Genomic DNA, 27012 nt, shown 5'->3' with positions numbered 1-27012 from the left:
GCTGTAAACTGAGGAGGACAGAGGAAACTCTCCAGAGGAAACACAATTAAACTTTTTGCATTTGAGATAAATCTTTTTTTTAGACGTCTCTTATGGAGCTCAGGATTTATCAGAACATACTGGGATATTCATGTAATCAATGATGTTAAGCTGCTGCCGCTGGGGGGATTGCTGTCGTATTTATCCTGAACATACAGAAAAATGCACACAAGCACATAAACTGCCAAACCAGAGTCACAATGACCTTCTGTGTTCCTTCCTCTGGCTGTGAAGCACTTTTCTCTACGAGGAGGTTCCACCTGTCCAGCTGCACCACCGAACCGTCCTCCACGTGACATAAAACCTTGGACACTGGTTCGTCTGTGTAACCCTGCAGAGAAGGAAACAGTCACAAACACAGAGTGAGTTGTTAAAGTTGTTTCTTCCTCTAAATTGTGAAAATATGGCAAATATTCAGTCGTGACTTTGGAAATAAATTCTTGCTGGCAGTTCGTCTCTCCATCCTCTCACAAGATTCAAGAGTTTTAATTTCTCTTAAGCAAGACTTTATTTTCCTGGTTACAAAACAGATTCTGGCATTTAACAAAAAACTCTTTCTTCGACTGAACAGTTTCCAAATGTCATCAGACAGTTAAAACAACAAACTCGGCCTGTCAGAGGCAAAAACACGCACTTTGAATGGAGGTAATTTTGACAATTACAGTGGCCCCACAGCTCTGCTTTGGCTTCCCCTTGAGACAATTTATTTGACCAATTTCAAAACTTTTGGTAAGTATGATTTATATCCATTTCCTTTTTTTACAAGTGTACCTTTTAGTTTAGGTTGTACAAATTATAGGGATGTGCCAGATTTGAGGATACTCCAAGAAACAACACCATAATAAGCAAAAAAAAAATAAAGAATCTACATACGCAGAGTTCAAAAGTTAAATTAATCAATTCAAGGATAAGAGACCGGTAACGGGAAGAAAAGAGTGGAGGAAAAGAAGGAGGAAACAGAAAAATAATGAATGTATGCATGGAAAAAAGAAGAAGGAAAGCAGAGAGGCTTGTATGGATGAAAGGAAAAATGGTGTAGAGAGAGGAGAGAAGCTGAGGAAGGGACAATGTCGACTGAAGCTAATTTATGGCCTCTATCACTCTTTCTATCTGTCAAACTGTCAAGGCCTCTCTCTCTCCATCCTTTATCTCCTTGCTAACAAGAACACACTCACGTGTAGACAGAGAAGAAGAAGAAGAAGAAGAAGAAGAAGAAGAAGAAGAAAAAGAAGAAGAAGAGTGGAATGGTCAGTGAGCGCATGTAATGATTTCCTTTTAACAAGCGATCATCACATAAACACACACACTCACTCATACAGTAAATAATTGGAATTTACAGGCAACAAACACACATCGAACTCCTCCCTTTCTCTTTCCATCAGTCCATTACTTCCTCCTCTTCCCTCCCATCACATTAGTCATGCGAGCCAGGTCTCTCTAATGGACAGTATTCTGTCTTTCACTCAGTCTCTCCATCCTCTGTCGTCTGCTTTTCATTTTCTGTCTCCCTCTGGACAGGGTCAGGAAATCAGTGTACCAAGGACTGCACTGAGTCACACACACTCACAAGGACACAACAATCTGATGATAGTAGCGCTCATCAGCAGGGCCTCCTCTGAGGCACTCACACACACACACACACACACACACACACACACACACACACACACACACACACACACACACACACACACACACACACACACACACACACACACACACAGCAGGGCTCTCACTCGGACACACAGCAAGTTGCAGGGTCATTCACACTCACACAGAGGGAAAGGCGGGGCGGAGGCAGCGGTGAGTAACAACACTGAGTGTTCAAGTGAGAGGAAAGAGAAAATTAAGTAAAGAGGGGGAGGAAAGGAGAGGAGACAAGGAGTGAGGAAAGGAAAGGAAAGGAAAGGAAAGGAAAGGAAAGGAAAGGAAAGGAAAGGAAAGGAAAGGAAAGGAAAGGAAAGGAAAGGAAAGGAAAGGAAAGGAGTGGGAAAGGAAAGGAAAGGAGTGGGAAAGAGCAGATGCCAAACTAAGCCAGTGACATGAAGAAGGACAAATAGACAAGGAAAGGAAAGAAGAAGAGATAAAGGAAATGAGTGAAGGGGAGAAGACAAGGAAAAGAAGGTGAAAGAAGGAGACAGGGAAGGAGCAACGGAGACAAAGTGGATAAAGAAACCCTGCAGTAACAAACAGATGAAATAGAGGACGGAAAGGACACAGTAATTACACTAATTACACACATGGTAGATACGAATTCTCACTCAGCCTTATCCTTGTTCAAAGATCTATCTCTCTCTACATCAGGACTGTTTCAGCTTTGTACACCTGCAATCCTGAGACGCCAAAGTCATTCATGTGTCCTTGGCTGCAGTGCAGACACAGACTGAAGCACGCACCACAGTCAGTCGTCGTGAAAAAGCATCATTTCACTACAAGTTCCAGAAAACTTCATGACAGTATTTCCATCATGGTGCAGCTTGAGACAACACACTGCGCCGATTCTGAGATAATATCCCAAATACATAATGAATGAGAAAATGTTGCAGTGCAGAGTAAAACAGATGAAATAACATTTGAAGGTTTTGACTCAGACTTTTGACTCATACACAGAGATATCTGAAGGATTATCATCGCTACAAGCCCACATAACGGGTCTAAAGAAAAGCCTAATGGAGGAATGTGGGTGCTTGTAAAGGTCGCTCCTTCTGTGTTAAGGTGCAGTTACGCAATGTGTGTTGTCGAGGGGCAGATTCTTGATGCTTCAGCACTTCACCTTATTTTAGTACGAACTGAAGGAGCCCATAGAGCCTTCCTACAGATGGAGAGTGTTCACTTTCATAAGTATCTTTTATAAGCAGCCTTAACTCAGCACCTTGCTCGTTTTATGTGGACGCATACGTACATTATGATAGCACAGGTTCAATTATATTACCACTACAATCCGAATGTTAATGAAGTACATGTTTCCACACACTATCAACTTTAGTTGCTTATTTACACATCCAGTGATTACAGAGCAGCATTATATTTCATGAGTGTCCAGCAAGCTAATATAACTTACTTACTCACTTATTTTATCTGTTTTAGCTGTGTGTTTATCTGTGTTAGCTGGTGTTTCCCACACATAGACTTTACTCGAGCGGGCCACCCAAGTATATTAAGCAACACATTTTTTCTCCTTTGTTTTAAACGTTCAAAAAACAAAACAAAAAAAACACATTTTAAACATGATGCGAGGCCTATCAGTATGGTGTGTCTGAAACCTGTGGACGAATATTCCTCGAGTACACAACACTACGTTACACTCCATTGTGTTTTTGGTCATTCATTCGGTTTACGTTTTAACCACTGCATTGTGACGTCGGGTTGCGATTCTCCAAAGGGACTTCTGTTTTTACTGATTTGCAGCAGGCGATTTCTTTTTTTGGTCAGACTAACAGACTACACTCACAATGAATGGAGGACTGAGGTTTTCACCGCAACGCCTGATTTAGTCTGAATGAAACAGATAAAGCAGCCTGACTTTCTACAAAGCTTCCATTTCTTGCTCTTCCAGCTACATTTTTCATGGTTTGACTGTAAAAAGAAAGAGACAATGTTACAGTGCACCCACAGAGAAAGGACACAGGATAAGACTAATTAACTAATTGCAAATGTGTCATGTTTAGTTGATGTGTTGTGGCATCGGAGAGATCAGGAAATGGCTAAATGTCAGGGTTTAGAGGATGAGTTACACAGGAAGAACACTGTCGTAGACTTCCTGGAATGTGGTTTTTCTATGTAGCTCCCAAGAGGTGTCAAAGAAGTAAACACAGGATTTATTTGAACTACATACCCTTATATGCCCATAATTTCCTTTACGCATTCACTTTTTAGATATCAATTCCCATGTTTTATTTCATTTCTATTTGCTGTAACTTTATATAACTTCCTCTGTGGAGATTTCACACCTGAATCAAGTGGATAAATGACCTGAACTCAGTCATCAAAGAGATAAAAGAGATACTTTGGAATGAATAACTTCAGGGAGGGGGGAACCTCTACGTCCTGCCGCTCTCAGAAGTCAAGGTTGGGAACTCACCCCGCCCCAGTTGAGCGTCCTGGCGAGGTCATTTCCTGTTCCCAGAGGAAGAACAGCGACCGGAGGCTGGGGATTCATCTGCAGCTCGTCCAGAGTGGACAGGATCCACCCCACCTACACGGGTACATGCACAGAAACTATAAGCTTCAAAAAATTTAGCACAGAATAGGAACAGATTGTAACAGAATAGAGTCTTACTGTGCCATCGCCTCCGCAGGCGAGGATCCTCAGATTTGGCACTTTCCGATACAACTCCAGTCTGACGATTCACAAAAGTGCACAAAGCAGAACAGTTGTAGAATAAAAGAGGCGTCTGCGGCACAAAGCGGAGCTGATTGGTGCTGAGTGGGTGTAATTGGTCCAAGTTTCATGAAAATGGCGCGACCCATAATGACTACAACTCAAGTGAGAAAATACAGCATTTTCTCCCCGCATTGGATTGTGGTATCACTGTGATCTTAAATGACTGAAGTAGAGAATTATCACCAAATTGGCAACAAAGAACACAGTTTCACAATAAGGACAAATTAGCACAAATGTCAGTCAGTCTGTTCAGAATGTCACGTTGACAGTAACCCAATGTGTTAAAGGGTACTTACGCCTCTCTTAGTCCTCCCTGTGACAGGTCAAAGACTTGTCGAGGGTTCAAAATCCACATGAACATCTGTAACACCTTTGCACCCTACAGAGACACAGAAAGAAACACAGAAGAAGAGTTTTCTTAATATAACATCATTTAAAATCCTACACCTGGAACTAAAAGGTGTCCATGAAACTAGAGATAACCACTTGATACACCATATTAGAACTGCACTGTTTATTTCTGGGACAGGTTCTATAATCAGAGCTGCTACCAAAAGTCTCAGCATGATGTCATAATAATGAAGTTTTTTCTAATCTGATAAAACTAATCCTGACGTCTTCCTCATTAAATGTTCTGCACATCATAATAACTCTTGAAGGCTGCTGGCTCAAACAGTGAAGGTGTAGATGAATAAAATCATCATTTATTAAAGTCTGATACCATCAGGAAGCGATAACATGTTGATGTTCTTCAGCAGAAATGATGTGAGCTAATTTTGATTAAAGATCATTTAGAGACAGACGTTAATAGAATAGTTTTGGTGCTAGATAACCATAGTTAAGATCTCTTGAGTCCTATGAAACAGTGCAGAGTGACTATAGATATCATCACAGGCTCAAATGATAGATGATGATAAAATTATATTATTCTAAAGTTTTTCTGACCTGGTTGCCTCCACTCTTTGGATTAACAAAAACCAAGATGGGCTTCATGAGAGGTGAGGGGAGAGGCTTCAGCATGAACGGACGCCATTTAGACTCCTGCAGAAAGAAAATATCGAGACATATGTCATGTATCGTGACATTAAAATACAATGCAATGGACATAAAGTTAATGCTAGCGCTGTTCTGAGTACCATACTTTGAGCTCAAGAGCTCGGTTGTAATCTACAGTGAAAAGTTGAAGTTTCGTTCGGAGGCAGCTCTGAGAAAAACTCATCAAGGACACAGCCAGACATTTCTACATTTTCAGCCGAGATGAAGGACATAGTACTGCTACATATCTCTTGGTTCAAGCAAAAGCAATAACTTCTAAGAGTCCTGCTATTCTACAGCATGTCAAGACTCTGCTCTCCACTTATATCTGAAGGAGAAAAATCATTCCTCTGAGGACAGCAATGTTAACATCAAGGCCAGAGAAGACAGATGGTTTCAAAGAGGACTACGGCCATCTTTGAACATAGGAAGTGGACTACGACATCACTTATCACCCACCTACAATGCAGTACTGAGTTCCCTTCTCAGACAGCTTAACAACCTTTCATACCTGGGCTCACCTAGAACTAGCAACCCACATGGAGGCCGGTTGGGTCACCGACCCACACAGGTCCTTAATGACTCTGTAAGGACCCTCCCACACTGGGTTTAAAAGCCTGCGACCCCCCTCCAGTTAGTTACAACTGAAGAAGCGTCTTGGTTGAGAGGTGAAATGTCTTCAAGAAACTGAAACTCGTGCCTACGATACAGCACTTTAAATTATACAAATTTGTTGCTTGAATAATTTGTTATTGAATAAAACATTTGTTAAACAAGATCTAATTAACCAGCATGAATTTTATGTGACCTCATAACAGCTATTTTGCAGTTCGCCTTTTTTGACAGCAAAAAAAAAAACTGCAGAAGATACACAGTTTCTATCTTGTGTTTGAAAAGGAATTAATCAAATATATAAATCTGAGCCTTTTACATAATACACAGAAATTTCCTCTGTCACAGTGTTACTTACATCCAGTCCCTTCTTGCTTGTCCTTCGTTTGAAAGATGTCCGCTTTTTTCTCCTGGCAGAGTTCTTAAGTGAGCTCTAGGGTACACACACACACACACACACACACACACACACACACACACACACACACACACACACACAGAGTTCAACAGTTAGTTCACTGTCACATTGTCCCTTGTGATGGTAATTAAAAGTGCAATGAGCCATGTGATGTGACTGAGGGATATATATGAGTGTGTGTGTGTGTGTGTGTGTGTGTGTGTGTGTGTGTGTGTGTGTGGTGGTGGTTGTGCGTGTGTGTGTGTGTGTGACGACAGAGGCAGACACAAACCCAGAGTTCCCTCAGACAGATCAGACATGTGTCAGCTCATATCAAATCATCGCCAAGATCTCACACACACACACACACACACACACACACACACACACACACACACACACACACACACACACACACACACACACACACACACGCATACACATACACACACACACACACGCCTTCTTTTAGAGTTTTAAATTTAGATCCAACACAGTCGTTTCTCATCACTGTCACAGAATGACAGCTTTATCAAACAGTGGACTGACTGGTGAGGGACGCCTGTGACGGGAGTGTGTGTGTGTCTGTGTGTGTCTGTGTGTGTGTCTGTGTGTGTACACCTGTGGTTTCCTGACTTTGATGATCCAGGAGGGTGGCACTATGACTCCAGCGTGGGCCCCCAGTGAACACGGCTCCTCGATCTGGTGCAGCATGAAACACGTCACCTTATTGTGGAACTGCAACAGAGACACACCTTGTTGTTATTTATCCTGTTTATTAAACAGGTTTATATGTTCCCTCTTGGCCACATTAGACGTAGACAAAGTATCTGTTTCCATTTGTAAGCAGGTGATACATTGAAAAACAACATCACAACACTGTAAACCTGCTAAACTGCCTTCATCACACCCACAACTACTGGATTAGGATATCCTTTGCACTCTGGAATCAGTACAATAACCCTCTCTCACCTCCAGCTCGTCCAAAACTCTGCTGCCAGGATTTGACTGGACCCTTGCATCCTTACACAGGCTACGTGTTGCTTTAAGAATTGATTTTATGTGTTCATTGATTTCTTATAAAGCCCTGAGAGGCCACACTCCAAGTTATTTAACTGCTACATCCCTTCTCGCTCCCTCAGATCCTCAGATGCATCATTCCTTGTTGTTCCAAGGTCTTGATTAATAGATAAAGTTGATAGAGCCGTTCCAGTCAGGGATCCTACATCTTTAAATAAACTTTAAATCAATTTTCAAAACCTGATTTTTTTAATATACCTTTTCAGCAATTTGTATTTGCTTTATGACATTCTGTTTTACTCTCTCTGTGATTTCTGTGTTTAGTTTTTATGTCTTTAAGCTTGTTTTATACACTCTTGTGTTTTACTGCCATGGATTTCCACTCAACTTGGATGGAGGATGAGCCCAGAATAGACCCCATTAATATTTGGTGCTGATCCAGATGAAGGGACGGATCCAGATATTGATTCTCGCTTTCTTTAATATTGTGAGACAGGATGCTTTTCCATATTTTCACCAGTTTCTCAGGGACTAACACATGGTTCTTAATGAAAAACTGAGGTGTGTTTAGGTGGCTTGTATCTATGAGTGAGTATAATTATGACACAAGTCTATTGATTTTTGATATTGAGGCTTGACTGAATAAAAGATCGCTGAGCTTTGGCGGAGGTATGCGCTCTACTGAGCTCCATTCTAGTTCTGTTCTGTAAAGCACTTGTGTAAGTGTGTTTAAAAGGTGCTATATAAATAAAGTTTACTATTATGATTATTTACATCTGAGCCACAGCTCTTCAGGGTCATTTCACCGTGATGATAAAAAAATGAATCTTCCCCAACTGTATGTTCACTTTCCAGGGAGTATTAGTAACAAAAATAATAATCATAGAAAACAACATACTGAAATACAGAAACTGATCTTCTCCCACTGCTGGGAACTTGGATTTAAAACAATATTTCTTCAGTGAAGCTTTCATGAGATTGTTGCTCAAATTTTTAATGCCTCAAGTCATGTATTTCTAGTAAAATGTCTTTGTCAGTGTTGTATTAATTTCATAAAATGTACAAACGTCTTTGCTTTATTCTATAGAGATTAATACAGAGGATGAAATACTTACAGCTTGTTTACACCAGGAACAACTGATGGCGATGATTTCTTTACTGTGGAAGAACTTCTGCTGAAAACTCTGCAGAAACAAACAGAAATATACTGAAGTAAGTCCGTCTGAATAGTCATAACTGTGAATGTGAGAGTGTGTGTGTGTGTGTGTGTGTGTGTGTGTGTGTGTGTGTGTGTTACCTTTCCACATTGTCTACATTTGCCCTCCTGTCTTCGTCTGTGAACCCAGTGATGTCTCAGTATGTTCTGCTGTAGAAGAGAAAAAAAACAACACGTTCACATTTACAGGATTCCTTAAAATAAGCAAAGTAATCCTCTTCTCTCGCGTGTACACATATAATACACAACCTCATACACACAAACGTACGTCTCTGAGGCACCGTGATCCTCCCTCTCTGAAGGTTGGCTTACATCGAAAGTTAATCTAGAAAGAAAAAAAACAAACAAAAACAAATAACAAACCAAGAATGTTGGCACAAAACGCCAAGTAATGTCAGTTTTGTTCCAAAAAATATTAGTGCCAGAGACGCATATAAACACACGGAGAGTTACAGTAACAGTCATCGGCACTACTGCAGTAATACTAAAGTGTATTCACAGAGAAAAAGAAGGACACGTTCACATTCAATAAAAAAGATGTACAATGAACACTGAACATAGGTCTCTTCATTATTTGCATCAAGGTTTTGTATATAACAGAGAAAATAACTTTCTTTGCTTTCACTTGTGGCAGCCACAAACACATTAAGCTCCCTTGCAAGGATGTTTATCCACTCCTGGACACTTTTCCATTCTGCGTCTGTGTGTCTGTGTGTCATACCTTTTCTAGTTGCTCTATGCAGCCGGTGTGAACAACGATCTTACAGGCAGCACATTTCTTCCTGGGGGCCGACTTCTTAAAGGAGAAAACAGACACACAGCACAGACGGCGGTGAGAAACACACAACAAAAACACAAGCGGTGCAAGAATGAACACTGATGATGTGTTAACCTGGTTACATGCATATAAAAGCACACAGACGCACAAAGATGCGTTCAAGGTACCCAAACATTTCACTTCTCTATAGGTTCAGTTTTAAAAAGCTTTAGCAGCTTTTTATCAACAGCATTAAAAGAACGGTGACACTCTGAAAACAGACACCACAACATTTTACTGTTTCTACACCACTCTTAACTCAAAATCATGAAAAAGGAGAATGATGTTGATTAGATTAACTGGTTAACAAATGTGCATTTGTAAATAGAAAACCTCAGAAGCTATTGATTTGGCTCGGCAATAACCCCGGTCATTTATCACACAGTGGCAAACAGTCAAGAAGCCAAAGTGCTGTTTGCCTTCAATTAATAACATTGCTCTGTTGCCCTCACTCTAACAAGACATAAACTACAGGTAATGACAGCTGATAATGGAGTGGTCAATAAGTTCACTGTTGATTGTCACAGAGAGCAACACTGATGGCTCAGCGCTACTCTCATACAGAAAAAGAGACCTTCACACTGGCTGGTGGCTCTGAATGTTCTCACGGTGAGAAAGTCCCACACAAAATGTTCTTTTATCAAGAAAAAGAAGGAAGCAAGATGTTCTTTTCCAAGATGCTCTGATAAATGTTGGGGAATGTTTGGTCCCAGACAAGTAAACTGTAACAGTATGAATAGAGGAACATTTTTTTTTTTTTTTAATCACACATTGGCTTTAAAGTAGACATGGTTATATTTGTAAGTTGATATAAATCTACTCAGACTACTTGGTTAGGGTTTAGAAACCAAAACTACTTGGTAGGAAGGAACTACTTCTGATGTCTACACCTACCCAAACCAACAAACAGTCCAAAAGTCAAAATGAAGTCAGTTTGTGGAGCCCTTCATGTCCAAACTTGGCCCTCGAGGTGAAGATAGAGCACCATAGTTTGTAGCTTAAGGTAACAGGAGAAGCTGCAGTATTTGACAAGTTGGGAGTGAGAACCTGTTGCATGTTTCAGATGTCTACAAGCTGTTAGCAGCTCCACCAAAGATGAGAGACACTTCCACTCTAAACATTTGGGATGGTTTCCCTCAAATACATGTTTGAGGCTGGAAAAGGAATATTTCTCACACTCACACACACACACACACACACACACACACACAAAAAAAAAAAAAACAGTACAAAGTCCAAAGAATTTAGTAGCCTGATAGATTTTCTACAGCATCGAGGAGTTTAAAGCCTTCCAGTATCTTTCAGACTTTTCCTAGAAGACTGAGACTAAATCAGCCATATCTAGCTAAGCACAGATAGGAATGTGCTTGTTCGTGTCAACCATGACTTCTCAAAGCAATCTGAGATTCCTCTGAGGTCAGGCTGTCCTTTTCAGTAGCAAACAAGCACACGACACTGATCTGATACTTTTCGAATTAAATTCATGACAAAGATTTTAGTAAATTTATTTCCACTGCAGCTTCGTCTTTATAGCGGCATTCTCACCTTGTTCTGGTTCACACACTGCAATTACATGTCATCAGTATTTTTTTTTTTAGATATGTCATTATATCTTTGTCTCTATTAAAGGTTAAGATCTCACATCTCCATTCAAAGTGCTGTTCTTTTTAAAAGGTGAAGTGTCCGTGATACCTATAATTTAATACAACTCTGTGTACTTTTAGTTGAAAGTTCACTTTCTCTCCGGTGCTTTGTAGACACGGTTCATCTGTGTGGGACTGTGGCATCCTGTTTAAAATAACACTAAATTACAAGACTGCATTTAGGATACAAAACGCTCAATTTCCAGGCTCCTGGGACCACCTGCTCTGTGCACGAACTATGAGCAACCATTATCTGATCCATGAATCCTAAAAGGGGTTTTGAACATTTTAAAATAAAGTGACTGATATTTGCTGAAAGATACACCTTCCATTTCAACATTTATCCATCTTTAAATGAGAGACCGTCATGTAGAGCTGCACTGAAATCAGTTTTCTAAAGAACAGGAACACAAACACAGGAGTGTTCAGTGTGTATCTACTCACTGCGGTCTTCAGCAGGCAGGCGTCCTCTCCGAGATAACAGAGCTCTCCAGAACAGCTCGTCTCCATCCACAGGTGATCGCCATTCACTGCGTTCTCCTGCAGAGACGTGGACAGAAAGGGGGGGAAATAATGATATAATAATAGCAACTCACATTATCCTCCGTGCGTCTCTCGCTCAAGATTATTTCCAGTCACATTAAACTGCAACCATATGCACATAAATACGCCGTTGTGAAAGCGGTCAGCGAGCGTGTCAAGCACATAATTGCCGCCGCTGAGTGGGTGTGTAATTTCACAGCGCATGTTAATCAAAATGCTACGGGAGCGACAGATTCAAGTGGAAACACACGTGAATGGTTGCATACATGTGGAGGGATAATATTAGGTACATTAAACAGCTTTCAGAAGGTGTTTATGTGGGTATACATCATTGTGGTACAGGGAATAACGCATGGATCTCGATAAAACAAACATATTTAAGTGGCTGGTATTTATGAGTGAGCATAATGTGATGCCAGTCTAGATTTATTTAAGTATTTTGTCAATTCAGTTTGGAGCGAGGAACCTAAGAATTTCACTATCCATGATACTTCCAGTATATTTACCAACACGTATTACTGTACAAAAACAAAATATCTATTTGACCTGACATTTTGGGTTGCATGTTTTCTTTCTTGTATTAATCCATTTTTTAAATTTTTCATGACAAATGTGCACAAACACAGTTGAGGTCTTTTCTAACTGATATTAATTGTATTGTTTCAGAGGCTAAAGACCCCCCCCAAAAAAAATACTTAAAAGGACATTTTTTGAATTGCTAATCATAGCCAAAGAATAAAATCTATAGATAAGATAGAAGAGACGATGGATCTAAGCGAAGTATAGGCGTTTAAAAGTACAAAAAAATGTTCTTAATTCTGCTTCTATTCTGTCATTTTGCCAAAAGCTTTAAGTGGCTCCTCAGTGAATACGACAAACACTACCTGACTCATCAGCACTTAAAAGGAGGCCATAAAGCCGTAGTAAATCAACCCCTGAGTGTATATTAATGAGAGCTTAAGCATGATGATTATATATGAGCGTGTATATGAGTGTGTGTGTGTGTGTGTGTGTGTGTGTGTCCTGCAGAGAGCTAAAGGCCAGCGATGACGTGGTGGAAGTGTCCCTGCAGACTGAGCCAGAGGGGAATCTCAGATGTGAGCCGGCAACAGTTTGTCTACTTACAACTTCCAATTAATAATACAGCAGGTTTTATTGAGTATACATTATGGATGTGTGATTCACTCAGGGCTCTATTATACAATAAGATTATTAGAGATTTATTAGTTGACGTGGATCACCGGAGACTTTGAATCTCCCGGACCGACTCTTGATTAAACAAAAATTTCAGTGACTTTGAAGTATTTCGGATGCTGGTTTTCGTGCCCAAACAGACTTGTTTGTTTTCTTTTCAGGGCTCCAAAATTGAAAATTGAACCGACGATTCTGAGTAAAATCCTCCCTCTGTCGTTCTTTTCTCACTGAGCAAGATAAAAATAGAAGCGTGCCTGTCTTCCGCAGGACCCATTGTAAACAAGGTGAAGTTGGCAGCGGTTATTTCTGTTAATCCTGTTCTAGAAACACAGACTATCATCACAAATTCAGCTCTAAGGATTTTAAGATTGTTTCTGTGATCACTGCAGACCAATAAAAGGCTGAATCTGCAGTGGAGCTACTGAATAATGATTTTGTGATTTTTAAGTATTTTGTGTTATTTTACAAGAAAACCTAGTTTCAAGTAATTTAAAAACTACTTTAAATAAATGATCTTAGTTCTCCTGTTCTATGGAGTCATGGGAGTGCCATAAAATAAAAAACAAATCTGTAAAAGAATAAGAAAGAAAATGTGGAAATATGAAGAGAAATAAATAAATGTATCAAATAAAAGTAAATGTAATAAATAACATATCATTTCATTTTTCCCAAAACAAATGGGAAAGGTAAATGCAAAAGGGAAAAGAATAAGAAAAAACAAAGGAAGTTAAATATTTAAACATTCAGATATTCTTTCATTTATTTCTCTTAATGGTTTGACATTTATTTTCTCTCCCTTCTCTAGACTTTTTTTTATAAGGCACTGCTATGACTTTATTTCAAAGCATTTCGGATTATTTAAAGAGTAAACAGTCACTAATTACAAATTTTCAAACCTTTTCATTGATTGACCTTTTTCTGAAAGAAATTTGATTTTATAAAATGCATCTTTCCTGTGTGAATGTTGAAGGGTTTAATCTTTGTTATCACAAATTGCTTGATTTAACAGCTGTGAAGTGCCACAGCTGGAATTGACAAAAATTAATTTTTGCATGTCTCCGTGAAGCATCCTTATAAAAGATGATCTTTTTGTATTCACATGGATTTAAATGGAAATCACGATGTCAACTAACATTTTTGTTTTCCCTTTTTGGCATTACTGTCTAAACTGAAGAGCTGTTTAACGACATTTTTCAAAGTGATTTTTAGGGAAAGTGTTTTAAAATGGCTCTTTAGTTTTGTGCACCGTTATGTAAATGAAATCCATCAACTTCTGCCAAACAAAACCCAGAAAAACTCAAGTCACATAAAGGCCTGACACATAAAAACCTTAAATTGCGCGTTCAGTTATAAGGAGACGTTTTCTGATAATGTTAAAAAATCCAAAAGAAAATTGCTGCCTTTCATTTCCACATGAACATATGTCGGCTGAAGGCAGTCTGCTCACAAATCTGTCAGCATGAAAATCCAAATGTCATTCACTGACTCAGCCAGACAGAATAAGGACAAGACAGACTGGGACAACTGTGTTTTTATGCAGTGTTTGAACCTGCGGATGCATAAAGTACTTTTTGAATTTAACTCCATTTAAGTACAAGCATAACGGGAAAAGGCTATTATGCAGCAAAAAAGAGACTTTTGGAACAAAGTTGATTTTTCCAAGCTTTCACTACACGTATGAAAGCATCTAACTGTTGTGTGTTAATGTTTGTCATCAACCTGTATTTTAACCCAAAGGACACAAGATTGTAAAGACAGTGTGACAAAAGTGACTCAGGCTTCATTGCTCCCTGCAGAGACAGGGACAGAGGCAGAGTCGGTTTTTGCCGTCTTCAAATCCACCAGACTGCTTTGGCAAAAACTGGAATTTTAGATCATGCTGGTCTTCGCAAATTTGCATAATGGAGCATACTATTGAAAATTCACATTTGCTGCAAGTGTGAATCACTCTGATGCAACATATTCGTAGCAAATATTCTGCAGAGTCGTGTTGTTTATTCGTCACATCCCCTGTGTGTAAAGCCTTTAAGTCTGCATGTGTTAAATCTAGCAAAACATACAAGGCTGAGTGCTACGTCGTAGGCAACTGGTCTTGTTTCATTTTCCTGAAGATGTTTCAAGCCTCATCCAAGAGGCTTCTTCAGCTCTAGGTGTGGTTACGTATCGATATTATATCGTTAACATGATATGGGATAAAGTGTTGTCTTTTCCTGGTTTCAACGGATACATTTCAGCAAATCGATGTCATTTTCTGAACCTGCCAGACTGTTTTAGCTGTTCTAGCATTTGTCTTGTTCATGGTCAACACCTTGTTTTCTTAATATCAGTGATCGTTTTCTTCAGGGCCGATACTAAAACTAATTTTTATTAATATTTGGAACCTATATAAATACAATGCAATGAAAACAAAGAACAAAGCACATAAATCTGATCCTTATTCATATCCAGCGTATGTGCATGTCTGACCGTCCAGTCCAAGCCGGTGCGGACGTCCTTGTTGGGCCCGTTGGATGCAGGAGGCAGGGAAGGCTGAGGCGGGCCGAGGTGCTGAAGGCCTGAGCGGGAGATCGCTTTCCTACAAAACGACATGAAACAAAAACTTAATTAGCAATCAAGCCGGAAATGCTTGCAAAGAGATGACACTGACACGAAAATCAACACTGTCATCCTCATGTATGACACGGCTCTTTCTCTCTCTCTCTCACCACAGATAACTAGATTTCAGTATAATTTAGTGTGTCAGTTAATTATTCATGTTATGAGACCATGTTTCAGCGGGTTCAGCTGCAGATATTTGGTTGAGGAGAAGTGGGAACAGCTTGGAGGAGAGACTGCCAGCAGCACTTTGGGGTGACGAGAGACGGATCTGTTCTGTCGGAGCATGAGTCAGCACTCATCTCTCTCTCTCTCTCTCTCTCTCTCCATGTTTCTGTCTCTGTAGCTCGCCCTATTAGGCTTTACTTCCTCTCCCCACTTTCTGTCATCAACATGTTTATGTATATCTCTGTGCTCTGATTTCTGCACCATCACCACCTTCAACCCCATCAAACAGCCATATCCTGTTCAGTCGCTCTTTAAAGCAGTAAGAAAAAAAAAAATCATTCCTTCGGTAAAGTTCCCTTTGAAGGGCCAGAAGTTTAAATCATTTTGATTATTTCGATGCTTTGTGTTGCAGTGTCTCTCACAGGTTTGAGTTCGGAAAACCCGTATTGTGGTTGCACCAATCAGATTTCAGCAACGTCTGAATTGAAACATGATGACAGGTGTGGGTGGCGTTGTTCCGTTATGTTACCGACACACTGTCCATCAATTCTGATCAAAACACACCCACACGGTCCTGATAAGTTTTGACTGTTATATTCTTTATAAATAACAAACTGCGGGGAAATAATGCACAAAGCGTCCGATTAAAGACGTTTTCATTACAGCGGTAATTCTGTGATACGGCCTGACCAGCGGAAATATTCACAGATGAAAACTTTTCAGAAGTGAAACATTGAGCACGACTTGTATAGTGACTTGGTATTTACGGGAATCAACTTGTGTGTGTGTGTGTGTGTGTGTGTGTGTGTGTGTGTGTGTGTGTGTGTGTGCCCGTGAGTGTGTCTGTCTGTCAGTGGAAAACGTTGCACAGAGCATCTGAACCCTCTGTTGAAAGTTTCAGTGGACGTCTGTCTAAAATTATCGACCAGGACAAAGAGGAGTCCACTTACACACACTGTAACCTGATGACACACCCTGACACTCACACACACACACACACACATATGCATGTACGCATCCTCACGACTGCTGGGCTAAAAATAGTATTGCGTGGGTGACAACAGCACAAATGCAAGGACGTATGGTGACTGGACATATGCTACATAGAACAGGGGACGACACACACACACACACACACACACACACACACACACACACACACTTCATTAGACGTTTTAAAGATTTTTACCACCAGTGTGTTATTTTTGTATTTGCCACTTCCTTTGGGTTTAACAAGTTGCAGTTGAAACTCAACCGCTGCCGTCCAAGGAGATGAGAACGAGCTCAAACCGCATCCATTAGGGGAAGTAACAGGAGGAGTCAGACGATCAGACAGTTTTATCGAAACAACTTATTTGGAAGTGAAACCGGTGGCAGAAAATGAATGTTTTGAAATCTACATATGGTGTTTATTTAAAAGGACGGGTCAGGCTTGTTTGTGGTTTGTGTTGTTTTGTTTATACACTTTATTTGTTGTAGTTTTTGTTTCATCTTAATCTGACTGAGTTTTGCCTGAGGTTGTGTGATGATCCACAGAGGACGCCACATCCACTGGCCTCCACTCAGTCCTCACACACCCGGAGAAGAAGAGCAGCTACAGCAGAATCAGACACTGATTGTAAAACATAACTCTCTTCATACTTTTGAGTTTATTTTGTTATTAGCTGGTTAGTATGCTAACATCATGCTAACATCAGAAAATGAAAATATGTCAATATCTTAAGAGTGGTAATTATGCTTTTAAACGGATGTCTGACTCAGGTTCATCCACAAAAAGACCCTCGGTTGCATTTTGGCGAGAGTTTCACTTTAATTCTGGTCATATCCTAGCAAAAACTGCCTCGTGGATAAAATAAGAGAGTAGAAATGATGGCTAAAACAATGAAAACAAGATCCTGATTGTTTAGCTCGACTTTGAACATCCAACACACACGCACACACACACTTAACCCTGTTGCTTATTGCCGTGTCTGACTGCTGAGCGGCGAGGATTATTATAACCTGATTATGGTTGATCAGATATGAATGAATGAATAGGCTCTGTGTGTGTGTGTGTGTGTGTGTGTGTGTGTGTGTGTGTGTGTGTGCGTGCACGCGTGTGTGCAAGTTTATTCATAATGAAACAATCCTTGTATGAAAGTGTGCACCTGAGTGTGTTTAGCTGCCAACAGTCTGAGAGGGAAAGTCAGCGCGACTTAAAAAAAGACCCATCAGCTGCATGAATGTACTTGACACGAAACAAGGTAAATGGGAATACACATTAAAATATTCACACACACACACACACACACACAGACCCACACAGACACCCAGACACTTTCATCCAGAGGTTACAGGCCACCATTACATTTGAGTGAGTACTAATCTACTAAAAGCAGACAGGATCACAGGCATTAAAGCGCACTCCTAAAATCTAAACACACACACACACACACACACACACACACACACACACACACAAAACAAAAACTGCAGTGTGAAGCTTTCTGTGGTCTGCACACATCAAAACTGTGGCAGCACACACACATGCACACACTTTTACTTTGCTTCAGAGTTATTTTAAGTAGATTTTGTCCACAAAAGAGGCAGCGAGAGTGCATCAGCCTAAAAATAAAATCTTGTTTTAAAGCATTAATACAGGAAAACCACCTTGTGACGGAGGACAAATCACACCGCATCAACCACGAATAGTCAGCGTTGGATTCTTGTGTTTCCCGTACACAAACACTGACAGAGGACACGTGTTTTCTCTGTATTTGCACAGTTGATGGGGGGGGGAGAAAAAAAGGGGGAATCATACAAGCAGAGAAAGCGGAAAGATGAGAAGTGAGATACAAAGATGTGATGAGTTACCGTGAAGTTCATGGGAATAAATGACTTGCACCAACATGAACGACCTTCGCATGTTGGACTGCTGACTTGCAAACTGAGAGCGGTCGACCTTGACTTCCAAAAGAGCTGGTTTTGTTCCTTCATTTGCAAATAAGTACTATATTGTGACAGTTTTATGACGTTTTTTCCTGCTCTATTTCAAGGCCGCCTCCTGGAAAAAGTTGGATCAACAGCGTCTGCGTGACACTTTGTTGGCACTTTGGAGGTGTGACCTGCAGTTACCCATAACACTGGTGTCAATGCTCAGGAATACAGATTTCAACAGAACCAGAATTCTAGCATCAGATGAGGTGGTATCACATTTCTTCAGATGAACAAACAACAAAACATGCCAGCATCAGATTATGGGCAGAAAACCAAACTAGGTATCAAAATATGTCTGACTGTTTTGAGTGAGTGGTGGACACACTTTTTTTTTTATCTAGTCGCAAGTTTTGTTTTATAAATCTACAAAGTACAGCCGAATAATATTCATGATCAAACATGTTTTTATAGATGTTGAGATAAGTGACATCTCCACAGCTAAAGTAAAACAACATGTCAGGCTTGCAGGGAGGAACAGACACTCGCTGTGTTAAAGCCTCTGATGAAGAGATTAAATTAAAACCTGAGCAGAGTTGAATGCAGCTGCTCACAGTCCTAACACCACCTACTCTCTCTATAATTCTGTCTCCTTCTCTTTACTGCTCTCTTCACATGGCCCCTTCCTTCTATACCGTCTACTGGAACTAATCGCCCTCCTCTTCCTCCTCCACTCTCTTCTTCTATTCTCCTCCTCCTCCTCCTCTTCGTCTTCCTCCATGCTGTCTCCTTTTTGTCTACTACATCACTTCTCTCAGATCTTCCTCCTCTCTCCGCCCTCTAATCTCCCTCTTTTCTTTTTGCTCCTCCTCTTCCACCATTCCTCCTTCTCTTGTCGTCCTTTCCTCTTTTTTCTTCCTCTTCCTCCTCCTCCTCCTCCTCCGCCACCTCCTCCTCTTCCAGCAGAGGTGGGTTGTCAGCGTTGCCATGACAACGGCACAGCGGGAGCATCGGCAGCTCATCCAGTAATTATATTTGTGGAGAATCTGCTTTATGTATGCATGTGTGTGTGTGTGTTTGTGTGCGTGCATGTGTGTGTGCATGCATGTGTGTGTGTTAGTGTGTGTGCACGCGTGCGTGTGTCAGTAACTTTACAGTAAACTATAAATGCAGTTAAGACAGAAACCTCATGTGGGATGACTTTACACAAACACTGTCTTTATTTCTCAGCCTACACACTGAGGATGATGTAATGTGTAATTCTTCAACTGTTTTCTAAATACAGATCCTCAGTAACCACAGAGGGGTCAACAGTTACTACAGTAGGAAGTGTTTATAAAGCTCAGAACTGTTCAGGTGATTAAGGTGAGAAGAAAATACCCTGCTCTTGGTGGGTGGTATCACTGATGGCGAACAAGCCTGCACTGGTGTAATTTTCTGGTTTCACCAGTTTCAGAAAATCCCTGCGTCTGTGCGCCTCAGCATGGCTCGGCATCACAATTTGTAATTACTGAGAAAGTGAGAACAAAAGTAAAATCCACAAGGATAACAGGCAGCTGCAAGTGGGAGGAATCGAATTTAACATCCACTGACTCGCGGAGCAGAAGATGTTGTGATTATGTGGGAGAAGTTGGTTGACAAAAGAGACACAACTGCACCAGTGTGGGTTTAGTGTTGCGCTGGTTTCCCTGTGCAGGCAAATGTTTGTTCAAGGTGTGAGTAAAATTAAAAATTTTGAGGCAGGTTTTCGCTTTTGTAATCAGCAGTTGTTACCTAAGCTTTTCATAACCGTTTGGTTACAAGCACGACGTGAGAAATGCGTCTTTCTGCTGCACATGTACCTCCCAATACATCTTAAAATGTGAACGACTCACATGCAACACAATCTCAGAAGTGTTTACTACAAGCATCCAGATGAAAACAGCATTTCAAGAATATCTAGGTTGAGTATCATGATGTTCTTCTGAGTAAAACAGGATGGGCAGGCTGAAGCTGAACTCAAACCACAATCACATAACCACAATATTTTGGGGATACAGAACAAGGTTTGAGGTGACAAACACACAAAGACACACCCATGTAACAAGCTGTGGCTAGTTAGTGTATTGATGAGTTTTAGATCTCTGCTACTAAAAGTTAAAGATCGGTCAATGTGTGGATGTCACGATATTGTTGGTTGAATCTGGATAGATAAGCATGTGTCATATTATGTTTTACAGGAAGGTTAATAAGCAGGAGGGAATACAAATCAACTTTTTAATCGTAAAGTTAAAAAATAATCTCTGAGCTCTCCTCCTGTTGGTAAACGGCTCCAGATCTGAACAGAATCTGATGTGTTTATTCCTCCAGAAGGTCTGACTCTACAAAACGACTGCTTCCTCCAGAGCTAGCTGTCTCAATTATATATTGAGCGCTTAAGTAATTGATAAGTTTAGTGGTGGAGTTATAATCAGTTGTCGCCATATATCCATATTCTCTAGATGTGAATATGTTGGTTATACTTTGATTAAATACAAGAAAGAGTGACAACGTGCTAATGCACAGAGTAATGGACAGAAGTCGTTTTACACAGGACTTCTCTACACATTCTTTTAGCTGAACTAGAGGTGACCTACACTGACACTGCACTTTTGAGAAACATCTGCATTTAAAACATGTATTCACCACACACAGAAATGAAACACCTGCACAAAGTCCTCACAGCCAGGGACAGCTGTCTTGAAAAGTCAAGAGCAGCCAGAGCCATTCATATGAAGTAGCATCCTAAGAATTGATTTGTCTCACTGCTGCTTAACAGCTGGTAATAATCCCCGTTACAGGCAGGTTTTCAAAGGTTAACACGGCAGCCACTCGCTCCACAGTTTCACTCACCTGTAGCCGAGGAGCCGGTGAAACCATCGTACTTTTTTCACCCTGCCTCTCCTACCTCCCTGCCTACCTGCTCCAACATTTATCATAATGACACTAAAGGCTTTTCACACTTGTTCTGCCGCTAATGTCTTCCACAGTAAAAAAAAAATCCAGCGCGGACCGACTCAGCCAACAGTTATTTCCCCACACACTCACAGCTCAGGTCAGGTAATTATGCCAATCAATGTGACGGGAGACGGAGACCTGACACCAGACATCTGAGCTCGCTACTGTGTTACAATGTGTGTGTGTGTGTGTGTGTGTGTGTGTGTGTGTGTGTGTGTGTGTGTGTGTGTGTGTGTGTGTGTGTGTTTTTTGATTCAGGTTGATTACGTAGGTAGTACAGAGAGTTACGATTAGCTTGATATTCGGTCTAATAATAGATCTGCCTTGACCCTGGCTAAAGTAGATCTGAGATTAAAGATAAGGGAAAATAATGTACACAATGGAAGCAGGAAACAATAGTGAATGTGTGTGTTTTGTGTGTGTGTGTGTGTGTGTGTGTGTGTGTGTGTGTGTGTGTGTGTGTGTGTGTGTGTGTGTGTGCTTGAGAGCGGCGGTGTCCAATGAACTATGACACTGGATCCACTACACCTCCTCTACGTCCTCAACTCTCCTTTACCTCCACCTCTTACGTTAGATCAAAGGTAATAAGGCTAATTTACAAGTGTTGACAGCGGAATAAACATCCGTGTATGCTCACAATCATTAAAAAAACTAAAATCAAAAGATTAGATCACTGATAACACTGATCGTGGGATGAAATTTTCTATTTTTACAAGTACAGTTAAGTCACATAAATTGGTGATCTCCATAGCGTATGACTGACATGAACAGGAAAACACTTCTACCTGGAAGTAGGCAACATAAGCCACGTTCCCATCCAAATTCTAACCAACTATTTCTGAAAAATCACCAGAAGAAGATCATTGTTGCCTGTAGTTCCTCATGAGAAACAAAAAGGATGTTTTATAGATAGAAAACTGACATTAAATGCACATTTTGGCACTAGTAAATGAATGTACCTTATCCCACAAATACAAAACTACAACAGTCCAGCACACAGTTGCACAACACTGCAGATACTAGAGTCTTCAAAACCATTACATCATCTAATGGTTTATGTCATCATACTTCCCAAAATGTCTCTCTGTTCTGTCATCGATTGAATAGTTACGTGTGTGTGACTATTTTCCGAAAACAGCCTATTCAACCCAAAATACCATCACGTCAATGTCACGATAATGTTTAAAAATCTAGTTTCAATAAAAGGATGTAGTTTTAACTTTCTTTCTTTCATCCCCCTCCACCCACTCTTCTCTCCTCTCTCCTCTCCGTGTCCTTTCCCCCCTTCGTTCCCTTACAGGTGAATCTGCTCTATTTTTGGAGCATTACGTAAGAGGCAACCTGGCAAAGGCAACATGAGAAACACACACCGCCACACAACTACATGAGCTCACGCTTACACATAAACGTGCGCACAGACACACACTTATCAGTTGTATTACGAGAGGCATTTAGCCGAATGTTTGTGCAGCAGAGTTGGACTGATATGGGGATTTAAAGGCCAAGAAGACCAACTCCTTTTCCAGCCTTTTTATGCTGATGGAGAATTTAATTCTTGTCAGGAAGAGGAAAAAAAAAAAATGACGTTCCAGAGGATTTAAATGTCTCCTTGTGACCAAAAATAGAATGACAGAAGTACTGCCGAAACTAATGCACTTTCTCAAATGATAAAATGTCTAAACTTCGGTCTATGTGTAACAGATTTCCAACTTAACTGTCCAATTTTTTGGGTTTCCATTTATAGCTTCACAGTGTTTTTATTAAGTGGTTTCCTCTCAGGCAGAAGGACAGTAAATTTAAATAATTTGGCATGTGGTTTGGCACAAAGGTTCAGCACTTGTCATCCTTTGCAGAGATTTTGTGCTGTATAAAATACATGAGGCCAAAAGAAGCTCCTAACTGGAAGATAAGAGGAACTCAAGTCAGTCCTCACCTACTTCAACTAAACTCTACGTGGACTTAGACAACTGAGATCATTTCTTCACTGAGAGCACATATAAAATCCATCCTATCCAAAGTATTAGGCTGGAATATATTTCGTAGGATCACCAAAAACATAACACAAGCTGCTGATCTTCTAACCAGACAATATTTTAATTTGTTCCATGTATGAAATCTGTCACTTGCAGAGACCATCCATCTGGTATCACTTGGTTATTCATTGGTATCAGTTGCTTTTAGCAGCTTTGTGAATATTTAAGGTCTTAAGGAGAACCTCTTAAACCGCTTTCCCACTGGACTGAAAAAAAAAAAAAAAATACTAACATCTGGCTGTTGTCTTCAGCTGGAAAAGGGCGCAACTGGCATTAATCCCCGGATCAAATGTCTCTCCAGTAGCACCAGGTGTCATGCAAATTTTCGGCCCTTTTCTGGCATGGCACGATGACGCACGTTTAGGTAACTAATGCTGACATGTAAATGGTTCAGTAAGCGTCGAGGCTGAAGGAGAGTGGAAGATATTTTAAAAGTAGCCTGAAGTAACAGTGTCACCGACTGCCATGCTGTGTTCACAAATGTGACACAAAGCATTTAAAAATCTGCATGTACACCATAATTTTGGTGTAATACCAGAACTTAACAGGCACCTTTTTACTTAACATGTTTTAGAAGGATAAGATATTTTGTAAATATGCACCCTGGGTTCATTTCACAGCGGTGTGACCTTTACCTTTCATAATTCAGTGACCGTAACTTGCAATGTTTGCTGGTGAAAAGCCAGTGAGCGATCACAGTATTGACTTTACATTACATTAGTCAGATGAAACTGACCGAGGTGACTTCACAAACCCGACACAAGACGATCTGTCATTTACAGCCTTAATATGGACACAGTGACGTAAAAGCCTCATTAACATGGAGCTCAAACATTCGAGGTGACAGTTAAGGACACTTCAGTTCCCGGCAGACTCAGTCAGCATCTTCTTATTCAGTACAATCTACCAAACACTCGATCTTTTCTTCTGTTGCTCCAATTCTTCTGCCTTTATCTCTCTCCTTTCAATCTTCTCCAGTCCTTCTATCTCAACACAATTTCTCTACATCCTTTTATTCTCTCCCTCTCTCTCTCTCTGCCTCTATATGGGTCAGTGTGAAAGGCTCACTCGTTGCCGCTGGTGACACAGCATGCCCAGAGTGTGTGCATGTGTGTACACGTCTGTGTGTGTGTGTGTGTGTGTGTGTGTGTGTGTGTGTGTGTGTGTGTGTGTGTGTGTGTGTGTGTGTGTGTGTGTGTGTGTGAGTGAGGGAGACAAGAGATATGTGTCTGTGTCTCTGCTGGCCTCCTCTCAGTGCCTCAGGTAATGGAGTGTGATGGATAAAGGTTGATCACCACATGAAAACACACGCTCAAAAAGTTACACAGACTTATGAAAAAGACGGAAGGGGGTTGAGTGTCTCAGGACAGTGGTTTTCAACACATTCAGACGTTTAAAAGGTCAAGAAATAATGCAAAAACACGATAGAAACATGGCGTTTATGTTTTGTTTCTTGTATTATTTTATCTCAGTCTCCTCATTGCTTCACATAATTCTGATGTTATCATTTAGTCAGTGGAGGCTTCAGTGGATTTTTTTGTCACATGCTTATTAAATTAAGGATTTTGAAGACACATCGAACTAGTTTCTCAACTCTTAGGATGAGTTTCTTGTTAGCTACATATTAGAAGACAAATAGAGTGACATTGTGCTTCCACATATGGTGTAAAAATAAAGAAGCAATATGAAGTGATACAATCTTCTGTCTGTGTTGGGGTTATATGCGCTGGTCATTTAAACGTCGACCCTTTTTGTTACTGTCCAGGCAACAAACACTCATGTCATTTTAGCTTTTTTACCCTGCAAAGAATGGAGGATGTAAAGCAAAATTTGGCATCTGCGGGAGAAATCAGCATTTCTATTTAGTCGTCAATGCAGAAAATAACAAAACACTTAGGTAAAATGTAAAACAAGTGTGGCTATGATGAAATATGACACTGTGAGAGGGTAACACATTCTGGTTCTGACATGATAGACAGAGTCGAGTCCAGTCGGGTTTGGATAGAAAAGTACTGACAGACTGCACTCGAAGGCCCAAAACAGATTTTTTTCAGCTGCTTTCAAATATAACCTGCTTCTAATGGCCGATGTGATACAATAAGTAATTCACAACCACTTATCATGCGTTCCTACTAAATACCAATATATTTTCAATGAGCTGATATCGGCTGATTTATTGGTCTAGCTCTAATGGTGATGTGTTCTAAGAGCTGCCAAAACGTGGGCTGCTGTGCATGAAAACATCCTGTATAGACACCGAAGGTTTAAGCTACTGCAGTCATGATGTGAGGCTGCATTCAGGCCGACAGCAGACATGAATTAATGTGGTGGAAATGCCAAAATGGTTGGCAAAAATAAACCATAACATCACAAAACAATGCAAGCAGAAGTAATCTATATATTATCCTGCAGCTGTAACACACAACAACAGCGTGGCTTCAGGGCTCAGCCTCAGTCTGACCTCAAGCACAGATAAATACACACAGAAACACACAGGAACATGACCACACACATGCCACAACTGACAATAGCAGGAAGAAATCAACACACACAAACACACACACACATACAGAGTTGACACAGTGAACTGCAGCAGCCTCTTTATTGTCAATCTACACAAAACAATATCTTATCTGCACACACTCGACAACGATCACACACAAACACTTCCCATCTCCCCGCTTTTGCCTTGTGTTTTTGTGTGTGTGTAGGTGGCGGGCTGGGTGTGAAAGGGTGTGGTTGTCATGGCAACCCCACTCAGACTTCCTTCCCCGTTTTATCAGAGCCTACAGCATTCCTCGCCATGTCTGTCTGTCTTCCTCCCTGTCTGTCCGTCTGTCTGTCTGTCTCGCTCTGCGGACCTCCTCTAATTGTGTGTCTGTGTGTGTCAGTAGTCGTTAACCACTCAGAGAAAATGTCTGCTCAGATGTGAAGTTGCCCCAGCGGTAGACGGCGACCAGCCACCAGCTTGAATGATTTTTTTGCCCAGCTGTTCTGCCAGCCTGCTGAGACACACTGACTATCTACCAAATAAAACACCTGATGCACCTGTGGGCCATCGAAGCACAACGCCGGCACTGCAGGCACGACTGGCCCAAATGTGCCAGGATCAGACTACATAATACTTGTGTCTCTCCGAATGGTCTTGTCGTGGCCTCGATAAAAAAAGTTGAAGCTTGAGCACGACCTGCGTGATGTGCAGGTGATCAGGAGGAGACACGTTTTAAGTTGGTGGTAGATATTTTCAAACTAGGTAGGACAAATTCTGACTTCTTTCTGTCGGGGCCTTGTGAGGTGTCCTAGATTCACACGATTGGTTGTCTGACACTGTGACACCTGCAAAACATGTGGTGATTATCAAGCTAATTTTAGCCAGGTGTATTGACCTGTAGAGAAGCGGCATTTGTTTTTCTTGTCCCAACGTGTA

General features: G+C 40.7%; 1 protein-coding gene and 1 long non-coding RNA gene across 8 annotated transcripts in view; both read right to left on the bottom strand.

Moving 5' to 3' along the window:
- Positions 1 to 27012, bottom strand: part of LOC119032215 — a 1052400-nt gene that overhangs the window by 230542 nt on the left and 794846 nt on the right. The window lies entirely within an intron of this gene.
- The window catches only part of dgki (diacylglycerol kinase, iota), a 68456-nt gene that overhangs the window by 17625 nt on the left and 23819 nt on the right, over positions 1 to 27012 (bottom strand). For 2 of the 4 annotated variants that reach the window (XM_037121066.1, XM_037121070.1), the window contains exons 2-14: positions 15367 to 15475; positions 11608 to 11703; positions 9425 to 9499; positions 8972 to 9028; positions 8785 to 8853; positions 8603 to 8671; positions 7089 to 7205; positions 6429 to 6503; positions 5369 to 5464; positions 4720 to 4802; positions 4319 to 4379; positions 4121 to 4234; positions 245 to 370 (exon numbers count right to left, since the gene is read on the bottom strand). In XM_037121066.1, the coding sequence (XP_036976961.1) occupies positions 245 to 370; positions 4121 to 4234; positions 4319 to 4379; positions 4720 to 4802; positions 5369 to 5464; positions 6429 to 6503; positions 7089 to 7205; positions 8603 to 8671; positions 8785 to 8853; positions 8972 to 9028; positions 9425 to 9499; positions 11608 to 11703; positions 15367 to 15475 (1147 nt within the window). The remainder of the gene's footprint in view (positions 1 to 244; positions 371 to 4120; positions 4235 to 4318; positions 4380 to 4719; positions 4803 to 5368; positions 5465 to 6428; positions 6504 to 7088; positions 7206 to 8602; positions 8672 to 8784; positions 8854 to 8971; positions 9029 to 9424; positions 9500 to 11607; positions 11704 to 15366; positions 15476 to 27012) is intronic. The other 2 variants (XM_037121068.1, XM_037121067.1) reach the window with 2 other exon arrangements.

This window comes from Acanthopagrus latus, chromosome 14, assembly GCF_904848185.1.
Source record: "Acanthopagrus latus isolate v.2019 chromosome 14, fAcaLat1.1, whole genome shotgun sequence".
Classification (NCBI taxonomy): Eukaryota; Metazoa; Chordata; class Actinopteri; order Spariformes; family Sparidae; genus Acanthopagrus; species Acanthopagrus latus.
The sequence above is the reverse complement of the archived record's forward strand: the minus strand, read 5'-3'. Positions and strand labels throughout refer to the sequence as shown.